This window comes from Oncorhynchus tshawytscha, linkage group LG05 (genome assembly GCF_018296145.1).
Source record: "Oncorhynchus tshawytscha isolate Ot180627B linkage group LG05, Otsh_v2.0, whole genome shotgun sequence".
NCBI classification, from domain to species: Eukaryota; Metazoa; Chordata; class Actinopteri; order Salmoniformes; family Salmonidae; genus Oncorhynchus; species Oncorhynchus tshawytscha.
The window spans coordinates 42183145-42205005 of record NC_056433.1 but is presented as its reverse complement, the minus strand read 5'-3'; the positions used below and the strand labels follow the sequence as shown (position 1 = coordinate 42205005).

The following is a 21861-nucleotide window of genomic DNA, read 5'->3' as shown; positions in this document are numbered from 1 at the left end:
ACTCCTTAGGGAGAAGAGGTGTTTCGTGCCCTCTTAATGACTTGTGTTGGTGTGTGTGGACAGTGATAGATCCTTAGTGATGTAGAAACCAACAATCTTGAATCTCTCGACCCGCTCCACTACATCCCCGTCGATGTGAATGTGGGCATGCTTGTTAATGAAGTTGGTGACTGGTGTGGTAAGTTCCTCAATGCCATCAAATGAATCCCGGAACATATTCCAGTCTGTGCTAGCAAAACAGTCCTGTAGCTTAACATCCACTTCATCGGACCACTTACACATTGGGCGCATCATTGGTACTTCCTGTTTGATTTTTTGCTTGTAAGCAGGAATCAGGATGATAGTATTATTTGGCAGATGGTGGGTGAGGGAGAGCTTTGCATGTGTTTCTGTGTGTGGAGTGATGGTGATCTAGAGTTTTTTAAATTCTAGTTGCACAGGTGACATGCTTAAAGAAATGAGGTAAGATGGATATCAGTTTCCCTGCATTAAAATCACCAGCCACTAGGAGTGCCACTTCTGGATGAGCATTTTCCTATTTGCGTTTGGCCCTTTACAGCTCATTTAGTGCGGTCTTAGTGCCAGCGTCAGTTTGTGTTGGTAAATAGACAGCTATGGAAAGTATAGATAAACTCTCTTGACACGTACCAACAAATGGGTGTGATCATTCTATTGTGGTCCCTAGGGTTGCAAAGTGTCGGAAACTTTCTGGTAAATTACCAGAATATTTCCATGGGAAGTTAAGCCCTGGAATTTGGGGAATTTTTCTTAAATTCATCAAAAAGTTAGCTTATAACAGTGAACCTTTTTTGTGGGATACACATGGGATACACACAATTCTAGGTCTTGTGGCATATTTTGGTTAAACTATCCCCGATTCAATGGTATTGCAACCATCTGCATGCACAGTGCACTCTTCCATCACATGTACAGCTGATTCTCAAGATATTGCACACTAACATGCTGGCCAGACCGGACACGTCGCGTGCGCTAGCGAGCAAAATACATTTAGAAATCCATGTTATTAAATTATTTCACCCACACTGCTCGCGCGCGCCAACGAGCGTCTGTGATGCCAAGGGCTAAAATAGAACTCCTTTCTATTTCTGACGCAGATCACGCTGAAAGTCCTGCCTCTCCCATTTCCTCATTAGTTTATAGAAGCAGGTACCCACGTGCAATCTCCTCATTGGTTATACCCACGTGGGTGATTGAAAGACGAACAGTTTTGCCGGTCATCGTGGTAGTACTATGAAAGTTTAGATGCCAATCACCATATAAGTTCAAAGATGAAAAAGCCTGGAAGGAGGAGAAGATGACTAGAAACGATTCGGTTGGCCGTTTTATGCGTGGATTAATTGTAGGAGTAGAGGTCCTTGTGCATTTCAGGTAAAATAACAAACTCAATGTTTATATCCCAGGACATATTAGTTAGCAACAGCAAGCTAGCTAAATAGGACAAATTAGCTAGCAAGTGCAAGCTAACTAGCTAAATTGCCACACATGTTTAATGCTTTTCGACCTGTCCCCAAATGAATGTCATTGGTTCAGAGTTTGTTTTGATATTTTAACCTGCTTGTCATGATCGCGTTTGGTGTAGGGGGACAAAATAAATGTATGCACGATAGGGCACGATGGCGCACGCGCGCATCCGGTTTGGGTTCAGTGTAATGAGATGCTATTGAGCCCACCTTACTACACTGTCTGAGCCAAGGACTACATGCTTTCTGGTAAGTTTTGATTACAATACTGGGTGGGGTGAATATATTTTATATGACATTTTAGATTTTTTTGTTTAAATCATTTCTAAACTAACAATTTCTGCTAGTTAGTTTTTGTTTTAGCTTGCTTGAGCCTAACTGAGGAGTGTTAATTCACCTGTTTACATACATGTTTCATTTTAAAACATGTATTTTATTGCTTAACTATTTATCTGTACATGGAATTGTATTTGTTTTTTTAACAATTTTTTTCTAATCTTTACAGGAATGTCACAGGCACTAACTGATGTGTGGAGACATTTCACTGCAGCTAATGTAGAAGGAAAAGCTGTGTACATTTGCATATACTGTGCCAAATCATATGTGAAGAATGCATCAATGATGCAGAATCATCTGGCCAAGTGCATAAAGTTCCCTCAGCACTCACAACAAGCAACCTCTGACAAAAGTCCCTCTACTTCTATTTGAGGTGATAATGCTGAATCAGACACCTTATTGATAGCAACAGCTCATGGTCCTCCTGGAATCAGAAGTTTTTTTGACTCAATGGAGGAATGTAGTCAGAGAAATGCTGATGAATGTCTTGCTCAAGTTGTGTATGCAACTGGTTCACCTCTGATAAACTACATCATCTCCACCCCTCAAACCAGTATTCTACAAGAGCACAGACACAAGGGACAACAGACACACCGGTCTCTACATTGCAGATAAGCTGAAGGCAGCCATCAATGACCTTGGACCACAGAAGGTATTTGCAGCGGTGACAGACAATCCTGGAAACATGAAGGCTGCTTGGTCTAGTGGAGGAGTCCTTCCCTCACATCACACCCATTGGCTGTGCTGCTTATGCATTGAATATGCTCCTCAAGGACATCATGGCACTGAAAACAATAGAAGAAAGACTCTACAAGAAAGCCAAGGAAATGGTTAGGTATGTGAAGGGTCATCAAGTTATAGCAGCAATCTACCTCACCAAGTGGAGTGAGAAGAATAAGAGCACCACATTGAAGCTGCCAAGCAACACTCATTGGGGTGGTGTTGTCATCATGTTTGACAGTCTCCTGGATGGGAAGGAGTCTCTCCAAGAAATGGTCATGTACAGTGGGGCAAAAAAGTATTTAGTCATATACCAATTGTGCAAGTTCTCCCGCTTAAAACGATGAGAGGCCTGTAATTTTCATCAAAGGTACACTTAAACTACGACAGACAAAATGAGGAAAAAAATCCAGAAAATCATATTGTAGGATTTTATATTTATTTATTTGCAAATTATGGTGGAAAATAAGTATTTGGTCAATAACAAAATTTTCTCAATACTTTGTTATATACCCTTTGTTGGCAATGACAAATGTCAAACGTTTTCTGTAAGTCTTCACGTGGTTTTCAAATCAAATCAAATTTTATTTGTCACATACACATGGTTAGCAGATGTTAATGCGAGTGTAGCGAAATGCTTGTGCTTCTAGTTCCGACAATGCAGTAATAACCAACAAGTAATCTAACTAACAATTCCAAAACTACTGTCTTATACACAGTGTAAGGGGATAAAGAATATGTACATAAGGATATATGAATGAGTGATGGTACAGAGGAGCATAGGCAAGATACAGTAGATGGTATCGAGTACAGTATATACATATGAGATGAGTATGTAAACAAAGTGGCATAGTTAAAGTGGCTAGTGATACATGTATTACATAAGGATGCAGTCGATGATATAGAGTACAGTATATACGTATGCATATGAGATGAATAATGTAGGGTAAGTATTGTTTAAAGTGGCTAGTGATATATTTACATTTCCCATCAATTCCCATTATTAAAGTGGCTGGAGTTGAGTCAGTGTCAGTGTCAGTGTGTTGGCAGCAGCCACTCAATGTTAGTGGTGGCTGTTTAACAGTCTGATGGCCTTGAGATAGAAGCTGTTTTTCAGTCTCTCGGCCCCAGCTTTGATGCACCTGTACTGACCTCGCCTTCTGGATGATAGCGGGGTGAATAGGCAGTGGCTCGGGTGGTTGATGTCCTTGATGATCTTTATGGCCTTCCTGTAACATCGGGTGGTGTAGGTGTCCTGGAGGGCAGGTAGTTTGCCCCCGGTGATGCGTTGTGCAGACCTCACTACCCTCTGGAGAGCCTTACGGTTGTGGGCGGAGCAGTTGCCGTACCAGGCGGTGATACAGCCCGCCAGGATGCTCTCGATTGTGCATCTGTAGAAGTTTGTGAGTGCTTTTGGTGACAAGCCGAATTTCTTCAGCCTCCTGAGGTTGAAGAGGCGCTGCTGCGCCTTCTTCACGATGCTGTCTGTGTGAGTGGACCAATTCAGTTTGTCTGTGATGTGTATGCCAAGGAACTTAAAACTTGCTACCCTCTCCACTACTGTTCCATCGATGTGGATAAGGGGGTGTTCCCTCTGCTGTTTCCTGAAGTCCACAATCATCTCCTTAGTTTTGTTGACGTTGAGTGTGAGGTTATTTTCCTGACACCACACTCAGAGGGCCCTCACCTCCACACACTGTTGCTGGTATTTTGGCCCATTCCTCCATGCAGATCTCCTATAGAGCAGTGATGTTTTGGGGCTGTTGCTGGGCAACACGGACTTTCAACTCCAAAGATTTTCTATGGGGTTGAGATCTGGAGACTGGCTAGGCCACTCCAGGACCTTGAAATGCTTCTTACGAAGCCACTCCTTCATTGCCTGGGCGGTGTGTTTGGGATCATTGTCATGCTGAAAGACCCAGCCACGTTTCGTCTTCAATGCCCTTGCTGATGGAAGGAGGTTTTCACTCAAAATCTCACGATACATTGCCCCATTCATTCTTTCCTTTACACGGATCAGTCGTCCTGGTCCCTTTTCAGAAAAACAGCCCCAAATCATGATGTTTCCACCCCCATGCTTCACAGTAGGTATTGTGTTCTTTAGATGCATTCTTTGTCCACCAAACACGACGAGTTGAGTTTTTACCAAAAAGTTATATTTTGGTTTCATCTGACCATATGACATTCTCCCAATCTTCTTCTGGATCATCCAAATGCTCTCTATCAAACTTCAGACGGGCCTGGACATGTACTGGCTTAAGCAGGGGGACACGTCTGGACTGCAGGATTTGAGTCCCTGGCGGCGTAGTGTGTTACTGATGGTAGGCTTTGTTACTTTGGTCCCAGCTCTCTGCAGGTCATTCACTAGGTCCTCCTGTGTGGTTCTGGGATTTTTGCTCACCGTTCTTGTTATCATTTTGACCCCACGGGGTGAGATATTGCGTGGAGCCCCAGATCGGGGGAGATTATCAGTGGTCTTGTATGTCTTCCATTTCCTAATAATTGCTCCCACAGTTGATTTCTTCAAACCAAGCTGCTTACCTATTGCAGATTCAGTCTTCCCAGCCTGGTGCAGGTCTTCAATTTTGTTTCTGGTGTCCTTTGACAGCTCTTTGGTCTTGGCCATAGTGGAGTTTGGAGTGTGACTGTTTGAGGTTGTGGACATTTGTCTTTTATACTGATAACAAGTTCAAACAGGTGCCATTAATACAGGTAGCGAGTGGAGGACAGAGGAGCCTCTTAAAGAAGAAGTTACAGGTCTGTGAGAGCCAGAAATCTTGCTTGTTTGTAGGTGACCAAATACTTATTTTCCACCATAATTTGCAAATAAATTCATTAAAAATCCTACAATGTGATTTTCTGGATTTTTTTTTTCATTTTGTCTGTCATAGTTGAAGTGTACCTATGATGAAAATTACAGGCCTCTCTCATCTTTTTAAGTGGGAGAACTTGCACAATTGGTGGCTGACTAAATACTTTTTTGCCCCACTGTATGTCACAGTCTGCCGATATGGACAGCCCCATCAAGAGGATCCTCCTGTATGATGTATTTTGGGAGAAAGTGGTAAGCAGCCTGAAACTCCTGAAACCTATAGCAGTAGCCATTGCCCAGATTAAGGGAGACAATGCCATCCTGTCTGATGTTCACTCTGCTTGTAGATGTATGAGAAGAAATCCATACTGCCCTGCCCCCTTCACTGTTGCTCCAAGCAGAGGAAACCGCTGTAATGAAATGCATCAAAAAGCGTGAAGACTTCTGCCTGAAGCCCATACACGCCGCAGCGTACATGTTGGACCACAAGTATGCTGGCAAGAGCATCCTGTCTGGTGCAGAGATCAACAAGGCCTATGGTGTCATCACTACCATGTCTCACCACCTTGGCCTGGATGAGGGCAAGGTCCTTGGCAGTCTGGCGAAGTACACTTCCAAGCAAGCGCTTTGGGATGGAGATGCAATATGGCAGTCGTGCCAACATATTTCATCAGCCACGTGGTGGAAGGGAGTTTGTGGATCTGAGGCTTTTTGAGCCTGACAAGAACCATCCCAACAAGGTTGGAAAGTGACAGTGAAGATGAGGCCTCAAAGTCTGATGTTCAAGAGGTAGACATCGAGGAGGTCCAGGGAGAAGATATGGAAGCCTGAGAGGAATACAACCAAAGCATTTGTTTCTAGACAGATGTATGTTGAAAACGTTTTTGGGAAATGCGATGGATCATTGGGGATCATTCAATTTTCCCTTTCTATTGTTGTTCAGTGAAATCATCCCAGGTGAAGAGTCAACTCGTTTAATTAAAGTTCAATTCATAACTAAATAGTTTTAAAAATTTCTATTGGAAGGATTTTATTATTTGCAAATATGTCTACTTATGATAAGGTAAAAGGTTTATGTTTCTGTCTCCATATGATATGGTAAATATATCCAATGCAAAAACATTACATTTAAATGGTATTCATATTAAGTTGCAACTATTTCTGTTAATTCCCATTTATTCCTGTTAATTTCCACAGAAAGTTTCCACCTCTTAGTATTTCCCAAAATGTGCAACCCTAGTGGTCCCTGCTGCGTACGCTCAAACCAGTGTGATTTTAGAATGCTTATTTAGAACGTCCAGTTTCGATTGACGCGACAGTCAGCTTTTCAAATCATCAAATCAAATTTTATTTGTCACATACACATGGTTAGCAGATGTTAATGCGAGTGTAGCGAAATGCTTGTGCTTCTAGTTCCGACAATGCAGTAATAATCAACAAGTAATCTAACTAACAATTCCAAAACTACTGTCTTATACACACAAGTGTAAGGGGATAAAGAATATGTACATAAAGATATATGAATGAGTGATGGTACAGAGCGGCATAGGCAAGATACAGTAGATGGTATCGAGTACAGTATATACATATGAGATGAGTATGTAAACAAAGTGGCATAGTTAATTAAAGTGGCTAGTGATACATGTATTACATAAAGATGCAGTAGATGATATAGAGTACAGTAAATACATATACATATGAGATGAATAATGTAGGGTATGTAAACATGATATTAGGTAGCATTGTTTAAAGTGGCTAGTGATATATTTTACATCATTTCCCATCAATTCCTATTATTAAAGTGGCTGGAGTTGAGTCAGTGTGTTGGCAGCAGCCACTCAATGTCAGTGGTGGCTGTTTAACAGTCTGATGGCCTTGAGATAGAAGCTGTTTTTCAGTCTCTCGGTCCCAGCTTTGATGCACCTGTACTGACCTCGCCTTCTGGATGATAGCGGGGTGAACAGGCAGTGGCTCGGGTGGTTGTTGTCCTTGATGATCTTCCTGTAACATCGGGTGGTGTAGGTGTCCTGGAGGGCAGGTAGTTTGCCCCCGGTGATGCGTTGTGCAGACCTCACTACCCTCTGGAGAGCCTTACGGTTGTGGGCGGAGCAGTTGCCGTACCAGGCGGTGATACAGCCTGCCAGGATGCTCTCGATTGTGCATCTGTAGAAGTTTGTGAGTGCTTTTGGTGACGAGCCGAATTTCTTCAGCCTCCTGAGGTTGAAGAGGCGCTGCTGCGCCTTCTTCACGATGCTGTCCTTGTGGGTGGACCAATTCAGTTTGTCTGTGATGTGTTTGCCGAGGAACTTAAAACTTGCTACCCTCTCCACTACTGTTCCATCGATGTGGATAGGGGGGTGTTCCCTCTGCTGTTTCCTGAAGTCCACAATCATCTCCTTAGTTTTGTTGACGTTGAGTGTGAGGTTATTTTCCTGACACCACACTCAGAGGGCCCTCACCTCCTCCCTGTAGGCCGTCTCGTCGTTGTTGGTAATCAAGCCTACCACTGTTGTGTCGTCCACAAACTTGATGATTGAGTTGGAGGTGTGCGTGGCCATGCAGTCGTGGGTGAACAGGGAGTACAGGAGAGGGCTCAGAACGCACCCTTGTGGGGCCCCAGTGTTGAGGATCAGCGGGGTGGAGATGTTGTTGCCTACCCTCACCACCTGGGGGCGGCCCGTCAGGAAGTCCAGTACCCAGTTGCACAGGGCGGGGTCGAGACACAGGGTCTCGAGCTTGATGACGAGCTTGGAGGGTACTATGGTGTTAAATGCCGAGCTGTAGTCGATGAACAGCATTCTCACATAGGTATTCCTCTTGTCCAGGTGGGTTAGGGCAGTGTGCAGTGTGGTTGAGATTGCACCGTCTGTGGACCTATTTGGGCGGTAAGCAAATTGGAGTGGGTCTAGGGTGTCAGGTAGGGTGGAGGTGATATGGTCCTTGACTCTGTCTCTCAAAGCACTTCATGATGACGGAAGTGCTACGGGGCGGTAGTCGTTTTGCTCAGTTACCTTAGCTTTCTTGGGAACAGGAACAATGGTGGACCTCTTGAAGCATGTGGGAACAGCAGACTGGGATAGGGATTGATTGAATTTGTCAGTAAACACACCAGCCAGCTGGTCTGCGCATGCTCTGAGGGCGCGGCTGGGGATGCCGTCTGGACAGGCTGTTGAGGGTTAACACGTTTAAATGTTTTACTCACCTCGGCTGCAGTGAAGGAGAGGCCGCATGTTTTGGTTGCAGGCCGTGTCAGTGGCACTGTATTGTCCTCAAAGCGGGCAAAAAAGTTATTTAGTCTGCCTGGGAGCAAGACATCCGGGTCCGTGACGGGGCTGGTTTTCTTTTTGTAATCCGTGATTGACTGTAGACCCTGCCACATACCTCTTGTGTCTGAGCCGTTGAATTGAGATTCTACTTTGTCTCTATACTGACGCTTAGCTTGTTTGATTGCCTTGCGGAGAGAATATCTACACTGTTTCTATTCGGTCATATTTCCGGTCACCTTGCCCTGATTAAAAGCAGTGGTTTTCGCTTTCAGTTTCACCCGAATGCTGCCATCAATCCACGGTTTCTGGGTTGGGAATACTTTAATCGTTGCTATTGGAACGACATCTTCAACGCACGTTCTAATGAACTCGCACACCGAATCAGCGTATTCGTCAATGTTGTTGTCTGACGCAATACGAAACATATCCCAGTCCACGTGATGGAAGCAGTCTTGGAGGGTGGAATCAGATTGGTCGGACCAGCGTTGAACAGACCTCAGCGTGGGAGCTTCTTGTTTTAGTTTCTGTCTGTAGGCAGGGATCAACAAAATGGAGTCGTGGTCAGCTTTTCCGAAAGGAGGGCAGGGAAGGGCCTTATATGCATCGCGGAAGTTAGAATAGCAGTGATCCAAGGTTTTGCCAGCCACACTGTTTTTTCACAGAAACATTTTGCACAAACACAGTTCTCACAAAGTTATGTCCTGATTGTGACCAGGTTATTTCTGGATGTAATGTTCAGACATTCACAATCATCCAAACCAGAAAATGTAGGCTACATTAGTCCTAGTGCTAACATAGGAAAGATTGACGTAACACAAGCGTTCATATTTAACTCTCGGCTGACAGAAACCCGAATATGAAATCAGCCAATAGGAATTACTATTTACAATTCATCATATCACGGGTGAGCTCAGAGTACTGATTGAAATAATTGAGTAAAACACTTTATAAAAATCAAAAGTAATCCGATGAAGGTTAGTGTGTGCGTGCCACCATGTTTTTTTTTTTGCGTCAACCAAAGATAAGCTTTTTATTTTTATTTAACCTTTATATAACTAGGCAAGTCAGTTAAGAGCAAATTCTTATTTACAATGGCTGCCTACCCCGGCCAAACCCAGAGGACGCTGTGCCAATTGTGCGCTACCCTATTGGAATCCTAAATCCAGGCCGGATGTGATGTAGCCTGGATTCGAACCAGGGACCGCAGTGACGCCTCTTGCACTGAGATGCAGAGCCTTCTGGAGACGAGATGAGTTTGGTCGTTTTTGAAGGGGGTGTGTCGTCTACTTCACCTCATTATATAACATCTTTGGTCTAACAGACGTTTACGTGACACCCAGAATGCATTGTATAATGTCAACAAACATGGCGCAACACATAGCTGGCAAATAGCTTAGCATTATTTCATCGTAAAATAGTACAACCTTCAAAAAAGTATTTTACACACATCATAGGTGTCCATTAAAATCTATGCAATTATCGGAAAGTATTAATTTTCACCAGTACTGTGAATAAAACTGTTAATACTTTATGCTCCATACATACATACTGTATGCTACAGTAGAAACGTCAAAACGAAAGAATACCTCATGAAGCTGGTTGAGAGAATGCCAAAAGTTTGCAAAGCTGTCAAGGCAAAGGGTGGCTACTTTGAAGAATCTAAAATCTAAAATAGTTTTTGAGTCGTTTTAACATTTTTTTTGGTTACTGCATGAGTCCATATGTGTTATTTCATAGTTTTCATATTTTCTTCAATGTAGAAAATAGTACAAATAAAGAAAAACCCTTGAACGAGTAGGTGTTTCCAAACTTTTGACTGGTACTGTATATTTTTGATACCTCAAATAACTAAATTATCCTTGGTATGATCATCTTAAAACAATTCCATATTTTAGCACGAGTCCAATTTGTCTGTAATGTTCCTGTATTACTTTATAGGAGTCCAATTTCCCTGTATGTCCTTTGTTCCCAGATGTGCACGTGGAGGCACGGAAGCTGTCCCAGATGAGCTGCAGCTGTGTGTTTAAACCGTCAGTGTTTGGCGGCCACAGTAGAGTTAGTGGCCAGGACGAGCTGCTCATCCCCGACACGGAGGTCCAGAGACTACATGACTTAGGTAACACTCATACATGCGGATGAACACACACACGGACACTCACACTAAGGTTTAACTCTAGAACCACTAGAGAACGTTGCCTATAGCCTATTTTTGTTTCCCTTACAATAAAAACATTACAGTGTAATCCATTTGATCAACTTTATTTGTAGATTCGATTAGTAATAGTTTCTAGTAATTAATAAAGTCCAGTTACAGGTTCTTTTGACAAAGTAGAAGTTAAAACTATAATAATAATATAACCAGCCAGGTACACAGGTGAAATTATTTGCCATATTCCTAAACAAAAGCATCAGTGCATGAACAATTGTGAAGGATGAATTGCATTAATTAATATTTGTGGAAATACTGTATATTCATGACAAGATATAAGAACACGCATTTTTTGATTGTATCGGACACTTGCGTGCCTTTACGCATGAATCAATCTCGTCTTCTCTTTATGCTTTGTTTCCAAAGTCAGCACACAGCTTCGAGGCTTTGTGTGAGCAAGCCCCACAAACAAATCGGTTACACTGCACACAGTTTTCATGGGCCTTGTTTTGTGTGCCCCTGCTGCAGGTGTCGCAAAACCTCTCTGTAGCGGTTGTGTGGCATGGTCTCTCCCAAAACAAGTCCACCCTAAAACTATCAGAACAAAATTCCTCTACATCCATGCTCTTTCCTCGTGCAATAAATGCTTACAGTTCATCATTAGACATGTCCCACGTACTGTTTCCTTTTTTGTGCACATGTGCAACAGTACAATCTCTGATGCACTGCGACATCTGCATGTCACATCAACTCATCACTCTTTTCTACCCAAACCGTGCCATCCCTCCCAGACTCCTGTCTCACCGTGGCAGTTGGGATCACCGTCTCATTTGGCTCTGTTCTGGTTTTTCTGCGGCGAGACTCAAGATCAGAATCAGATGAAGACTCTTCATCAGCAAGGTCGATTTCAAGCTCAATATCTGATCCTCCATCAGGCTCCAAATCTAAATTCTGCAGTATTTGCAGTGCTGTCAAAACGTGAAAGAGAATGGTGCCAACGCTGATAAATAGGCATAACACAAACTTGTTTTAACACTATTGTTGTTCTAAATGTAACCAACCTCTTCACCTTCATCATTCAGTTAGGCCTTATTTAAATCAGATTGTGAAGTAACTTGATTGCCCATTCCATCCATTGTCATTCATTCTGTGGGCTGGCATCGTTTGCTTCTCTGTATAGAGTCAAGGATATGTTTAGCGTTATTCTAAAGTCCTACTGCAGCATGTAACATGTTTTTATTTCCCTTACAATACATTTGATTAGTAATAGAGTTATAGTAAATAAGAGTCCCATAACAGCTTATTTTTACAAAGTAAAATGTAAAGTTGAAGTCGGAAGTTTACATACAACTGCCCCAAAACATCACTGCTCTAGAGGAGATCTGCATGGAGGAATGGGCCAAAATACCAGCAACAGTGTGTGAAAAACTTGTGAAGACTTACAGAAAACGTTTGACCTCTGTCATTGCCAACAAAGGGTATATAACAAAGTATTGAGATAAACTTTTGTTATTGACCAAATACTTATTTTCCACCATAATTTGCAAATAAATTCATAAAAAATCCTACAATGTGATTTTCTGGATTTTTTTCCCTCATTTTGTCTGTCATAGTTGAAGTGTACCTATGATGAAAATTACAGGCCTCTCTCATATTTTTAAGTGGGAGAACTTGCACATTTGGTGGCTGACTGAATACTTTTTTGCCCCACTGTACTTTATTGCTAGAAAAGGCCTACCATAGATTTTTAGGCTAACGAATGATAATTAATGAATAATAAGTAAATTGTTAGCTTTTATGTAAAATATAGCCTACCTTAGGCTATAAAAGAGTCCCATAACAGCTTATTTTTACAAAGTAAAATGTAAATGTAGATTTGCGGGCAATTGATCAACCGTAGTGCTTTCCTCTACAGCAAATATCTTTGATTAGCGGAAAATCAAATGTTCCCTCTGATAAAATCACCACAGTAAGCAAAGTAAAAACAGGCACAACCTTCCCAAATTCTCCCGATAGCAATGAACAAGGAGAGAGAAAAGGACCATGGTGCATGGTTCAGTCAAAGCTAGGCTACAGCGAATGTAATTTTCACTAGACCGTATTAACCCCATAATATTTTACTAGTCGGCCAACAAATGCTTCATAGGCCTGTTAAAACTAGGCTACATCAACTAAATAGTGTGGTGACTTCAAGAGCACTTTGAGTTGGTTAAATTGCGACAAATACAACAAGATATTTATTTTATCACCCATTTTGTTTGGCAGGTCACAAGGAAGTGATGTTCATCCATACGTACTACAGCCATCTCATGGAGATCCAGTCTAGGATGGAGCAGGACACTTCTCCAGAAGACCAGAGTGAAAACACAGGGTCTGGTTTCCTTACACCTCCAATTTGACCTAGTAGAGAATGTCATCCAATACAATGAATGACCATGCTTTGACATAATTATGGTAAACGTTTCAGAACTTCCAGATCTTTTGGGGAATTAAAATGCTACACCAACATACAGCATGGAGAATTCATAGGGAATACATTGTTGGATTATATCTGAATACAATCTTTATCTACTAGAAAAATGTTTTTTTTTAAATACACTTTACACTTCAAGTAGTCTGATCTTAATTGGATAAGATCTGATTTTGGTTGCCAACAAGCTCACATGAAAGGAAAGGCCTAAAGGTTACATCTACTCAATTATTGCTCTCCGCAGTGTCCTCCCTGGTCGCCTGGCCACTGCAGTCATCTCAGCCACGGTTCGAGACCCCTCCAAGGCCCAGAACATCCCAGTGGCCATCCACTATACTTTGTCCTCCTCGCACGTGGTAAGATCAATGGCTGCATCCCAAATGGCACTTTTATAGTGCACCCTATTACCTTTAGAGTCCTATGTGTCCATGTCAAAATTACTGCTCTATAGGGAATAGGGCGCCATTTGGGACATACACATTACTATATATGAAGGGGATAAAGCCCACTGCTACACACTAGATTACTGCCTGCATCCTGATTCACACTATAGTGCCAACCTGAACCATAGAGTGGTTTGGATATTTTAATTTCACATTGTCCTTTCCAGCTCTGCTCCAGCAACTACGGTGATGAGTAATCAGGCCAGCCAGTGCGGCTTGGCTTGGTTCGGCTCAGTAGTGTGAAATGTTATGTCCTGCAACAACAACAAAAATATTTCCTGCAATTCTTATGATGAAACTAATTCCAATCCGTACAATATGTTACGATTTTGTAAGAGCTTAAGTATGGGTGTGTGGTGTAACGTTGATGTGTATATATTGTGTCTAGTGGGTGGTTCTCCTCCTACAATTTTTCTTAGGCGAGGTTGCCAGATTCTCAAGAACCCCAGAATCTTTGGGTTTCACTAACAAATGGTGCAATTCAAACCAATCATGGTTATTTTTACATTGGTTGGAGGTGGTTGGGAACAGGGTGAAGTAATGGTTGAGGGAAACATAACGTTGTTATAGAAACTCTACAATACAGTACATGTCATTGATTTGACATCTATTCACAAAGTAAAGAGTTGGCCTAGGTCTTTCTAGTAAGTTCCCTGGCCCGATTCCGTGTTGCTTTTGGCTTGTCCTGTCGAAGGGTGCGAGGAGAGAGACTGAGAGAGAAAGAGGGTGAGAAACATCTGTTTCTTGTTCTAGGTGGAGTATTCACAGCGAGTCACGCCTGTTTGCGTGTTTTGGAATTTCACCCTAATGTAAGTATGACCACACAGTGCAGCTAAGTCAGACGTCCCTAGAGTACATGTCAGTAGCGATAAGTCATAACATAACGTTGCGTAGTGTTTGTATGTGTGTGTGCGTGCGTGTTTGTGTCATATTGATTTCTGAGTTTTTGTGCCACAGGACTGGGAATTCTAACGGCTGGTCCAGCGAAGGTTGCAGGGTGACTCACACGAGCTCTGATGTCACTTCCTGCTATTGTAACCACACCACCAACTTCGCCGTCCTGATGAATTACATGGAGTCCAAGGTAATGAATAGCATGGTCATTCCACCAATTACGTGCCATTTGAGTAGTGTAACTTGGTGAGGGAAAAAAACTAACATTTTAACATTCTGTCATAAAGAGTACGTTCAACTTTATAAAAAACATGTTTTACCATCTCAAGAGGTTAATTCAAAATTCAAAATAGTGCGTAACTGCCAAATAAAGTAACAGGGTTGACCGTAACAATATTGACCGTAACAGTGTTGAAGATGTCATCTTAAATCAGCCATAAATCACCTTTTGAAATGCAGAATGGAAGCTTGTTGTGTGAATCAGGCAAGGGGAATTGAATGCAAGCTTCACAGTATTTTTGTTATTGTTAAAACATTTCTAGCCTGTCGATCTATGGGTAATAGGGTTGATGTGTTACGCTCAACCCACTCAGTTTTCCACCACAAAACACCAGAAAATTGTCAAAAAGAGTAGAACCAGCTCACCTGCTTTTACACTGTGATTTGACTATGAGATGTTCAATGTTTCTTTAGAAAAAAAATATATTTTAAAAGGAACAGTTTCAGTTCAATTTATGTAACAGGGTTGACTTTTTTTTGTTCTCTTGAAATTAATCTCTAATCACATCAAATACACTGAACAAAAATGGAAACGTAACCTGTAAAGTGTTGGTCCCATGTTTCATGAGCTGAAATAAAAAATCCCAGAAATGTTTCATACGTACAAGAAAGCTTATATCCTTGTTAGTGAGCATTTCTCCTTTGCCAAAATAATCCATCCACCTGACAGGTGTGGTATATCAAGAAGCTGGTTAAACAGCATGATCATTACACAGTTGCACCTTGTCCTGGGTACAATAAAAGGCCACTTTAAAATGTGCTGTTTTGTCGAACAACACAATGCCATAGATGTTAAGACGTTTTGAGAGAGTGCCGTTGGCATGCTGACTGCAGGAATGTCTACCAGAGCTGTTGCCAGATAATTGAATGGTAATTTTAATATCATAAACTGCCTCCAACGTAGTTTTAGGGAATTTGGCTGTACGTCCAAGCGGCCTCAAAACCACAAAACACGTGTAGCCACGCCAGCCCAGGACCTCTTCTTCACTTGTGGAATCGTCTGAGGGTGGGTGGAGAGGGGGTGCTGAGGAGTATTTCTCTCTGTAATTAAAGCCCTTTTGTGGGGGAAAACTCATTCTGATTGGCTGGGCCTGGCTCCCCGGTGGGTGGGCCTGGCTGCCAAGTGGGTGGACCTATGCCCACCCATGGCTGCACCCCTGCCCAGTCATGTGAAATCCATAGATTAGGCACTAATGAATTTATTTAAATTGACTGATTTCAATATATGAACTGTAACTCTGGAAAATCTTTTAAATGGTTGCGTGTTGCATTTATATTTTTGTTCAGTATAAATAATAATCTTCAGAAATGACTTCGTCAAAGCAACAACATACACTACAGTACCAGTCAAAAGTTTGGACACACCTACTCATTCAAGGGTTTTTCTTTATTTGTACTATTTTCTACATTGTATGTAGTAAAGAAAAGACTGTTAAACAAATCAAAACAGATTTTATATTTGAGATTCTTCAAAGTAGCCACCCTTTTCCTTGATGAGAGCTTTGCACACTTTGTGGTAATGATATGTTTCAGTTCTGATATCGCATCAAAGAATTTTATACACATGCACGCACAACTCCAGCAACTGGTGGATTTGTAGCCAGGCCAGTGTAGTTCAGCTCTGCTCTGCTTAGTAGGGTAATTTGTTGTGTCAAGTATTCCTCAAATCAAGCTCATCTAATGTCAGTCACTTGCACTTATTGCCATCAGACTGTTGCAAACTTGTATTGTGCCACATTGCCCAGTAGATGTCACTGTTAGTATGGAGAACCATAGGCCTCAGGCCATGTAGGAGTTAATCAGCTATAATATAGACTCGTTCCTAGTGATCAGTACTCAGTGGATGATAACAAGACTTATGTGTTGACTGTGTTTTGACTGGCTTGTCCTACTGTGTGTATGCGTGTGTGTGCTTTTCTCCCTTTCTCTCCCCAGTGGACTCAGGAGGAGGAGGATATTTTGACGAAGCTGACGTTTATCGGCTCTGGGGCCTCTCTGTGCGCGCTGGTGTTGACCTTGATGCTGTTCACCGTGCTGGAGTGAGTGTTTTATTAGCCAGTCGCCAAGCTGCTACTTTTGAAAAAACACCACCACTGTGAAACTGGGAAGAATTTGAGCCAACATGGCCTCATTGGAGACATTTGGCCTCTCTAACTTAGCTTCACCCTCCAAAGCCAGCATGGCCCATTTCTTAGTCAGCACTCACTGGAATATGATATTTTAGCCATGCAAAAGCAAACAACAACATTTACTTAAAGACAGTAAGAGAAAACAAACATTGTAAGCAAGCCCATTTAAAAGCAATCCATCAGTAGCTACATTCACAATTAAACCTGATTTAACAGCAGAACTTCTCAACAGTAAGTTGCCACATCCAGAGTTCAGGTTTCTAACTCCATTTGAATTGATTCAATTCAGGAGATTCATTGAAGACATTTCTCATTATTTCCAATGAAGAGTTGTCTGAGTTGAAATGGAATCGACCCCAACCCTGGTCAAACCAGCCAACAACATACCATTGGAATCATAGAGATACAATTACTAGAATTGGGTTTTCCCATTCAAGTCAATGTAATTTGTTTCAAGTAAAATTGTCATGATCTCAAGGACTTTGTCCCTTCTAGTAATTATATTTCTATGGTCGGAATCCTGCCTAGTCATCACTGATGCTCTGTTTTAGAAGTTTTTAACAGTGCTAATGTAGTAATTAGTAGTGTCTGTGTATGAGCACACTGAAGGTTTATGGTGGCATTAAAGGGCAGCAAATTAACTCATCAATGGAGATCCAAATCAGCATGGGAATTGGAATAGCGGGAAAATAGCGGGAATAGGCGACTTGACAAGGAGATTTATTAGCCAGTCACACCTAAATCATCCCAGACACACCCGATGGCACACAGATGAAAACAAGAGATGGCTGGTTATTCGCCAATACTTCATTTGAATAACAACAAAATGATAGACCCACACTTGGTTTGCTATAAAGCTGAGGATGGGGTTGGATAAATCACAGAGTGAGCCTTTAAAGCCATTATATTTGCTGCTATTACTTTCTTTCTCAGACATTCTGAAAGTATACATGTGAAATATGTAATTATTGCAAAGATACTTGATTGGGTTTTATTGTTATGCCGTCCTGTTAAAATATAAATGTTTTCAACACTAAATCTTTTGATTCTGTCCAGCATTCCCAAATCGGACAGGACGTCTATCCACAAGAACCTGTTCATTGCTCTAACCTGTGCCCAGATAGTCCTTCTCTGCAGTGGCTCAGCTGTCAACAACAAGGTAGGCTAACAATCTTGGCTAACTGTGGGGCAGAATAATTAACTTTACAGTTAGTTAGCTACGGCACCTCTCTTTGCTAGGAAACCGCTACCCCTGAAACGGATAGGGTGGCTCCACATTTTGTGACGTATCCTCTTACAAAGCGTATTGGTCTGCCGTGTTGTTTATCTGACCCTTGACCCTGTCAGGTGGCCTGCACCCTGGTGGCGGCCCTGCTGCACCTTTTCTTCATGGCTGCCTTCAGCTGGATGCTGGTGGAAGGACTGCTGCTCTGGAGCAAAGTGGTGGCGGTCAACCTGAGCGAGGACCAACACATGAAGTGCTACTACCTCATTGGCTGGGGTATGACACAGAAGAACAAGATAGAAGAAGATTTCTCTTATTAGTCCATTGAGAAACAATGTCTTTTCCATATCCCATTCTCCCCAGTAGACATACTGTACACATACACTACATATACTGTACAGTCAGGTCCATAATTATTGGTACCCTTGATAAATATGAGCAAAAAAAGACTGTATAAAATACATTTTTACAAATACTGAGCTATATTGTATGGGGAAATTGTATTATTTTATACTAATACAATTTCTCTGAGAAATATATATTTCTTTTCAGATCCTTCCTATCCTTCATCTGCTGTTATGGACTGCCCTCTTCAGTTCAAACCACAGGTTTTCAGTGGGGTTCAAGTCCGGAGACTTAATGTTGATTTTGTGGTAAATTAACCATTTCCTTGTGGATTTTGATTAATACTTGGGGTTATTGTCTTGCTGAAAAATCCACTTGTGGCCATGTGTCAGCCTCCTGGCAGAGGCAACTAGGTGTTTGGCTAAAATGTCCTTGAATTGAAGAGGGCAGCCCATAAGATAAAAGATATCAAGGATCTGGAAAGATTCTGTATGGAGGAATAGTCTAAGATCCCTCCCAACTTGTTCTCCAATCTCATGAAAACATTGGTGTCATTATCCTCGCAAGGGGAGGGTGCTGGAGTATTAAAAGCGGGTGTAAATTATTTTGTCCCCCATCGTTTGAGATTTTACTTGTTAAACAAAATATCTTTCTCTGAGCAATTGTAATAGTTTAAAATAATATAATTTCCCATTTGTTTTAGCATACAATATAGCTCAGTATTTGTATTATTTATTTTATAGAGAAAATAATTATGTACCTGACTGTACATACACACACATACAGTGCATATACACACACACACTCAGGAAGAACTGATCTCTCTTGCTCTAGCTCTCATTCCCTCCCTACCAGGTCTGCCAGTGCTGATAGTCACCATCACCCTGGCCTCTGCCTCAGGGAAGTACTCTGCTGATGGCCACTGTTGGCTCAGTGTGCAGAACGGGGTCATCTGGGGCTTCGCAGGCCCTGTCATTTTCATAATTATGGTGAGAACACATGAACACACGCGCATTTTTTTTGCTCGCATTGCATTGTCTGAAAGCATTGAAAATACACTGAAAACATCCCAAATACATAATCTATACAGCTAAAATCTACAATGCCATGTAAAAACAAGTTGACATTAAGGTTAAATAAATAGTTTTTTCTCAATTTACCAAATTTTGCTAACCGTTATGTTAGACAAAATCAAGAAGTCGTCATGAAAAATCTTGAATTACAGCTCACTTTGAGAAAATCCTGCTAGTTAACGCGATGTTTAAAATTGAATATTTTTATCGTTTGCCTGCCCTAATTATTACCCCCCCAAAATTCTACTAATTTAACTCTAACAGATGACAAAACAATGTCTTAGATACAGTAGGCCTTCTGAATACAAACAGTACCTCTCACATGACTTGCATGTTTAAACCAATTATGTACTGGATTTACACTGTTGAAGTGTATGTGAATATATTGTATGTGTCTGTCTAACCGACAGTGTGTGTGTGTCATCTCATCAGGTGAACATCATGGTTCTGATGCGGGTGGTGGTCATCACCATCTCCACAGCCAAGAGGAGGTCCATCATGCTGGCAATGGATAGCAGTCCTGTTGAGCAGGTCTACGAGCAGATCAGGTATGAACCACACAGGGGCGTAATTTCATTACTGTTACTGCCACTGGAAGGACTACTACTAGGTGGTAGACAATACTAATGTAGTTGTTCTATGTCTTTGCAGAAGTTCCATGGTTTGAGGTTGGTTTTGAAATCTGGTTAGAATTCGTTTTTAACATTGTGCATAAAGCCGGCAGGTATAATACTTTTATTACTTGTTATAAGCATGTAGGAGGCATTATAATCTCTTATACAAATAACTCTATGTATATAATGACTCATATATATATATAATGAATGCATTTTTTTGGTCTTACAAAACATTGTGGACATCCGCTCTTTCCATGTCATGGACTGACCAGGTGAATCCAGGTGAAAGCTATAATCCCTTATTGATGTCACTTGTTAAATCCACTTCAATCAGTGTAGATAAAGGGGAGTAGACAATTGAAACATGGATTGTGTATGTGTGCCATTCAGAAGGTGAATGGGCAAGACAAAAGATTTAAGTGCCTTTGAACGGGGTATGGTAGTAGATTCAAGGCGCTCAACCGTTTCCCATGTGTATCAAGAACAAGGACATCCAGCCAACTTGACACAATAGTGGGAAGCATTGGAGTCCAAATGGACCAGCATCCCTGTGAAACGCTTTCGACACCTTGTAGAGTCCAATTCCCCGACGAATTGAGGCTGTTCTGAGGGCAGAAGTGGGGCGGTGCAACTCAAAATTAGCAAGGTGTTCCTAATGTTTGATATACCCAGTGTACATATTAACTGAATTGCAAGATATTAACTACACTGCAAGAGGTGAGGTAAAGTGTATTGGTATTTTTCCCTTTGTTGTTTCCTTTACCCTTTGTATTGGATACAGTGTGTGAAATTTGAGTGTAATTATTCATTCACTGAAGTGCTGTTTACAATCTATCAGTGGAAATCATTTCAACGTGTAAATGTTTTTCCTGCAACTCAGCTGCGCTGGTCACAATAACAACTCTGTGGAGGAGGAATATCAATGTTGGTGTTGAGCGTCAGCCGGCCAGCCCGATGGCAGCCAGAGTGGAAACTTAAACACATTCCTCCGCTGAATAAACTAGAGCCCTCTCCAGCCCCACAGCTGGTGCGGTTTAGCGGTCACCTGAACTGGAAGGTAATTTCATCCTAAACAGAATTAGGGAGCGATTTAGTGTGGAAATTGTCACAATATGAGACTAACCAGCCGCCCCTGTTGTGCTTGGTTCGACCCTCCTGCCAACCTGCCCTATTTGGCCCAGTAGGGAGCCAACCACGTCCAACCAAGCCCATAGCGTTGCGCACTGATCCGATCCAGAATGGACGGGGAGTTTCAGTGTGAGGTGCCTGGATTGGGTGGGTAATGGGGAAACTGTCTACTAGCATGGTGCCCAGTCCTTCAATTTGTGTCGATTGGCTTGTGGTTGCTTTCTCTCAGGGCTGCAGTGAAAGCGGTGCTGGTGCTACTGCCAATCCTGGGCCTGACCTGGCTCTGTGGCGTCCTGGTGCCCTTCTCCATAGTCATGGCCTACATCTTCATCTTTCTCAACTCACTACAGGTACTGGCCACATACTTTCACTTATCTAAAAAAACATATAATTCTTTCTGTTGTTAAATTTTTTTTCATCCATTCTGTCTCTGTGTGTTCTCTCTCTTCCTCTCACTCTTTCATTCATTATTTGTCTCTCTGTTGTCCTCTTTC

The 21861-nt window shown here is 41.9% G+C and overlaps 1 protein-coding gene across 9 annotated transcripts in view; it reads left to right on the top strand.

Moving 5' to 3' along the window:
• Positions 1-21861, top strand: part of LOC112234280 (adhesion G-protein coupled receptor D2) — a 158060-nt gene that overhangs the window by 36660 nt on the left and 99539 nt on the right. For all 9 annotated transcript variants that reach the window (XM_024402337.2, XM_024402340.2, XM_042321909.1 and 6 more), the window contains 11 exons: positions 10588-10731; positions 13030-13135; positions 13479-13590; positions 14431-14486; positions 14635-14761; positions 16786-16889; positions 18036-18138; positions 18327-18480; positions 19405-19538; positions 20055-20170; positions 21597-21717. In XM_024402337.2, coding sequence (XP_024258105.1) covers positions 10588-10731; positions 13030-13135; positions 13479-13590; positions 14431-14486; positions 14635-14761; positions 16786-16889; positions 18036-18138; positions 18327-18480; positions 19405-19538; positions 20055-20170; positions 21597-21717 — 1277 coding nt within the window. The remainder of the gene's footprint in view (positions 1-10587; positions 10732-13029; positions 13136-13478; positions 13591-14430; positions 14487-14634; positions 14762-16785; positions 16890-18035; positions 18139-18326; positions 18481-19404; positions 19539-20054; positions 20171-21596; positions 21718-21861) is intronic.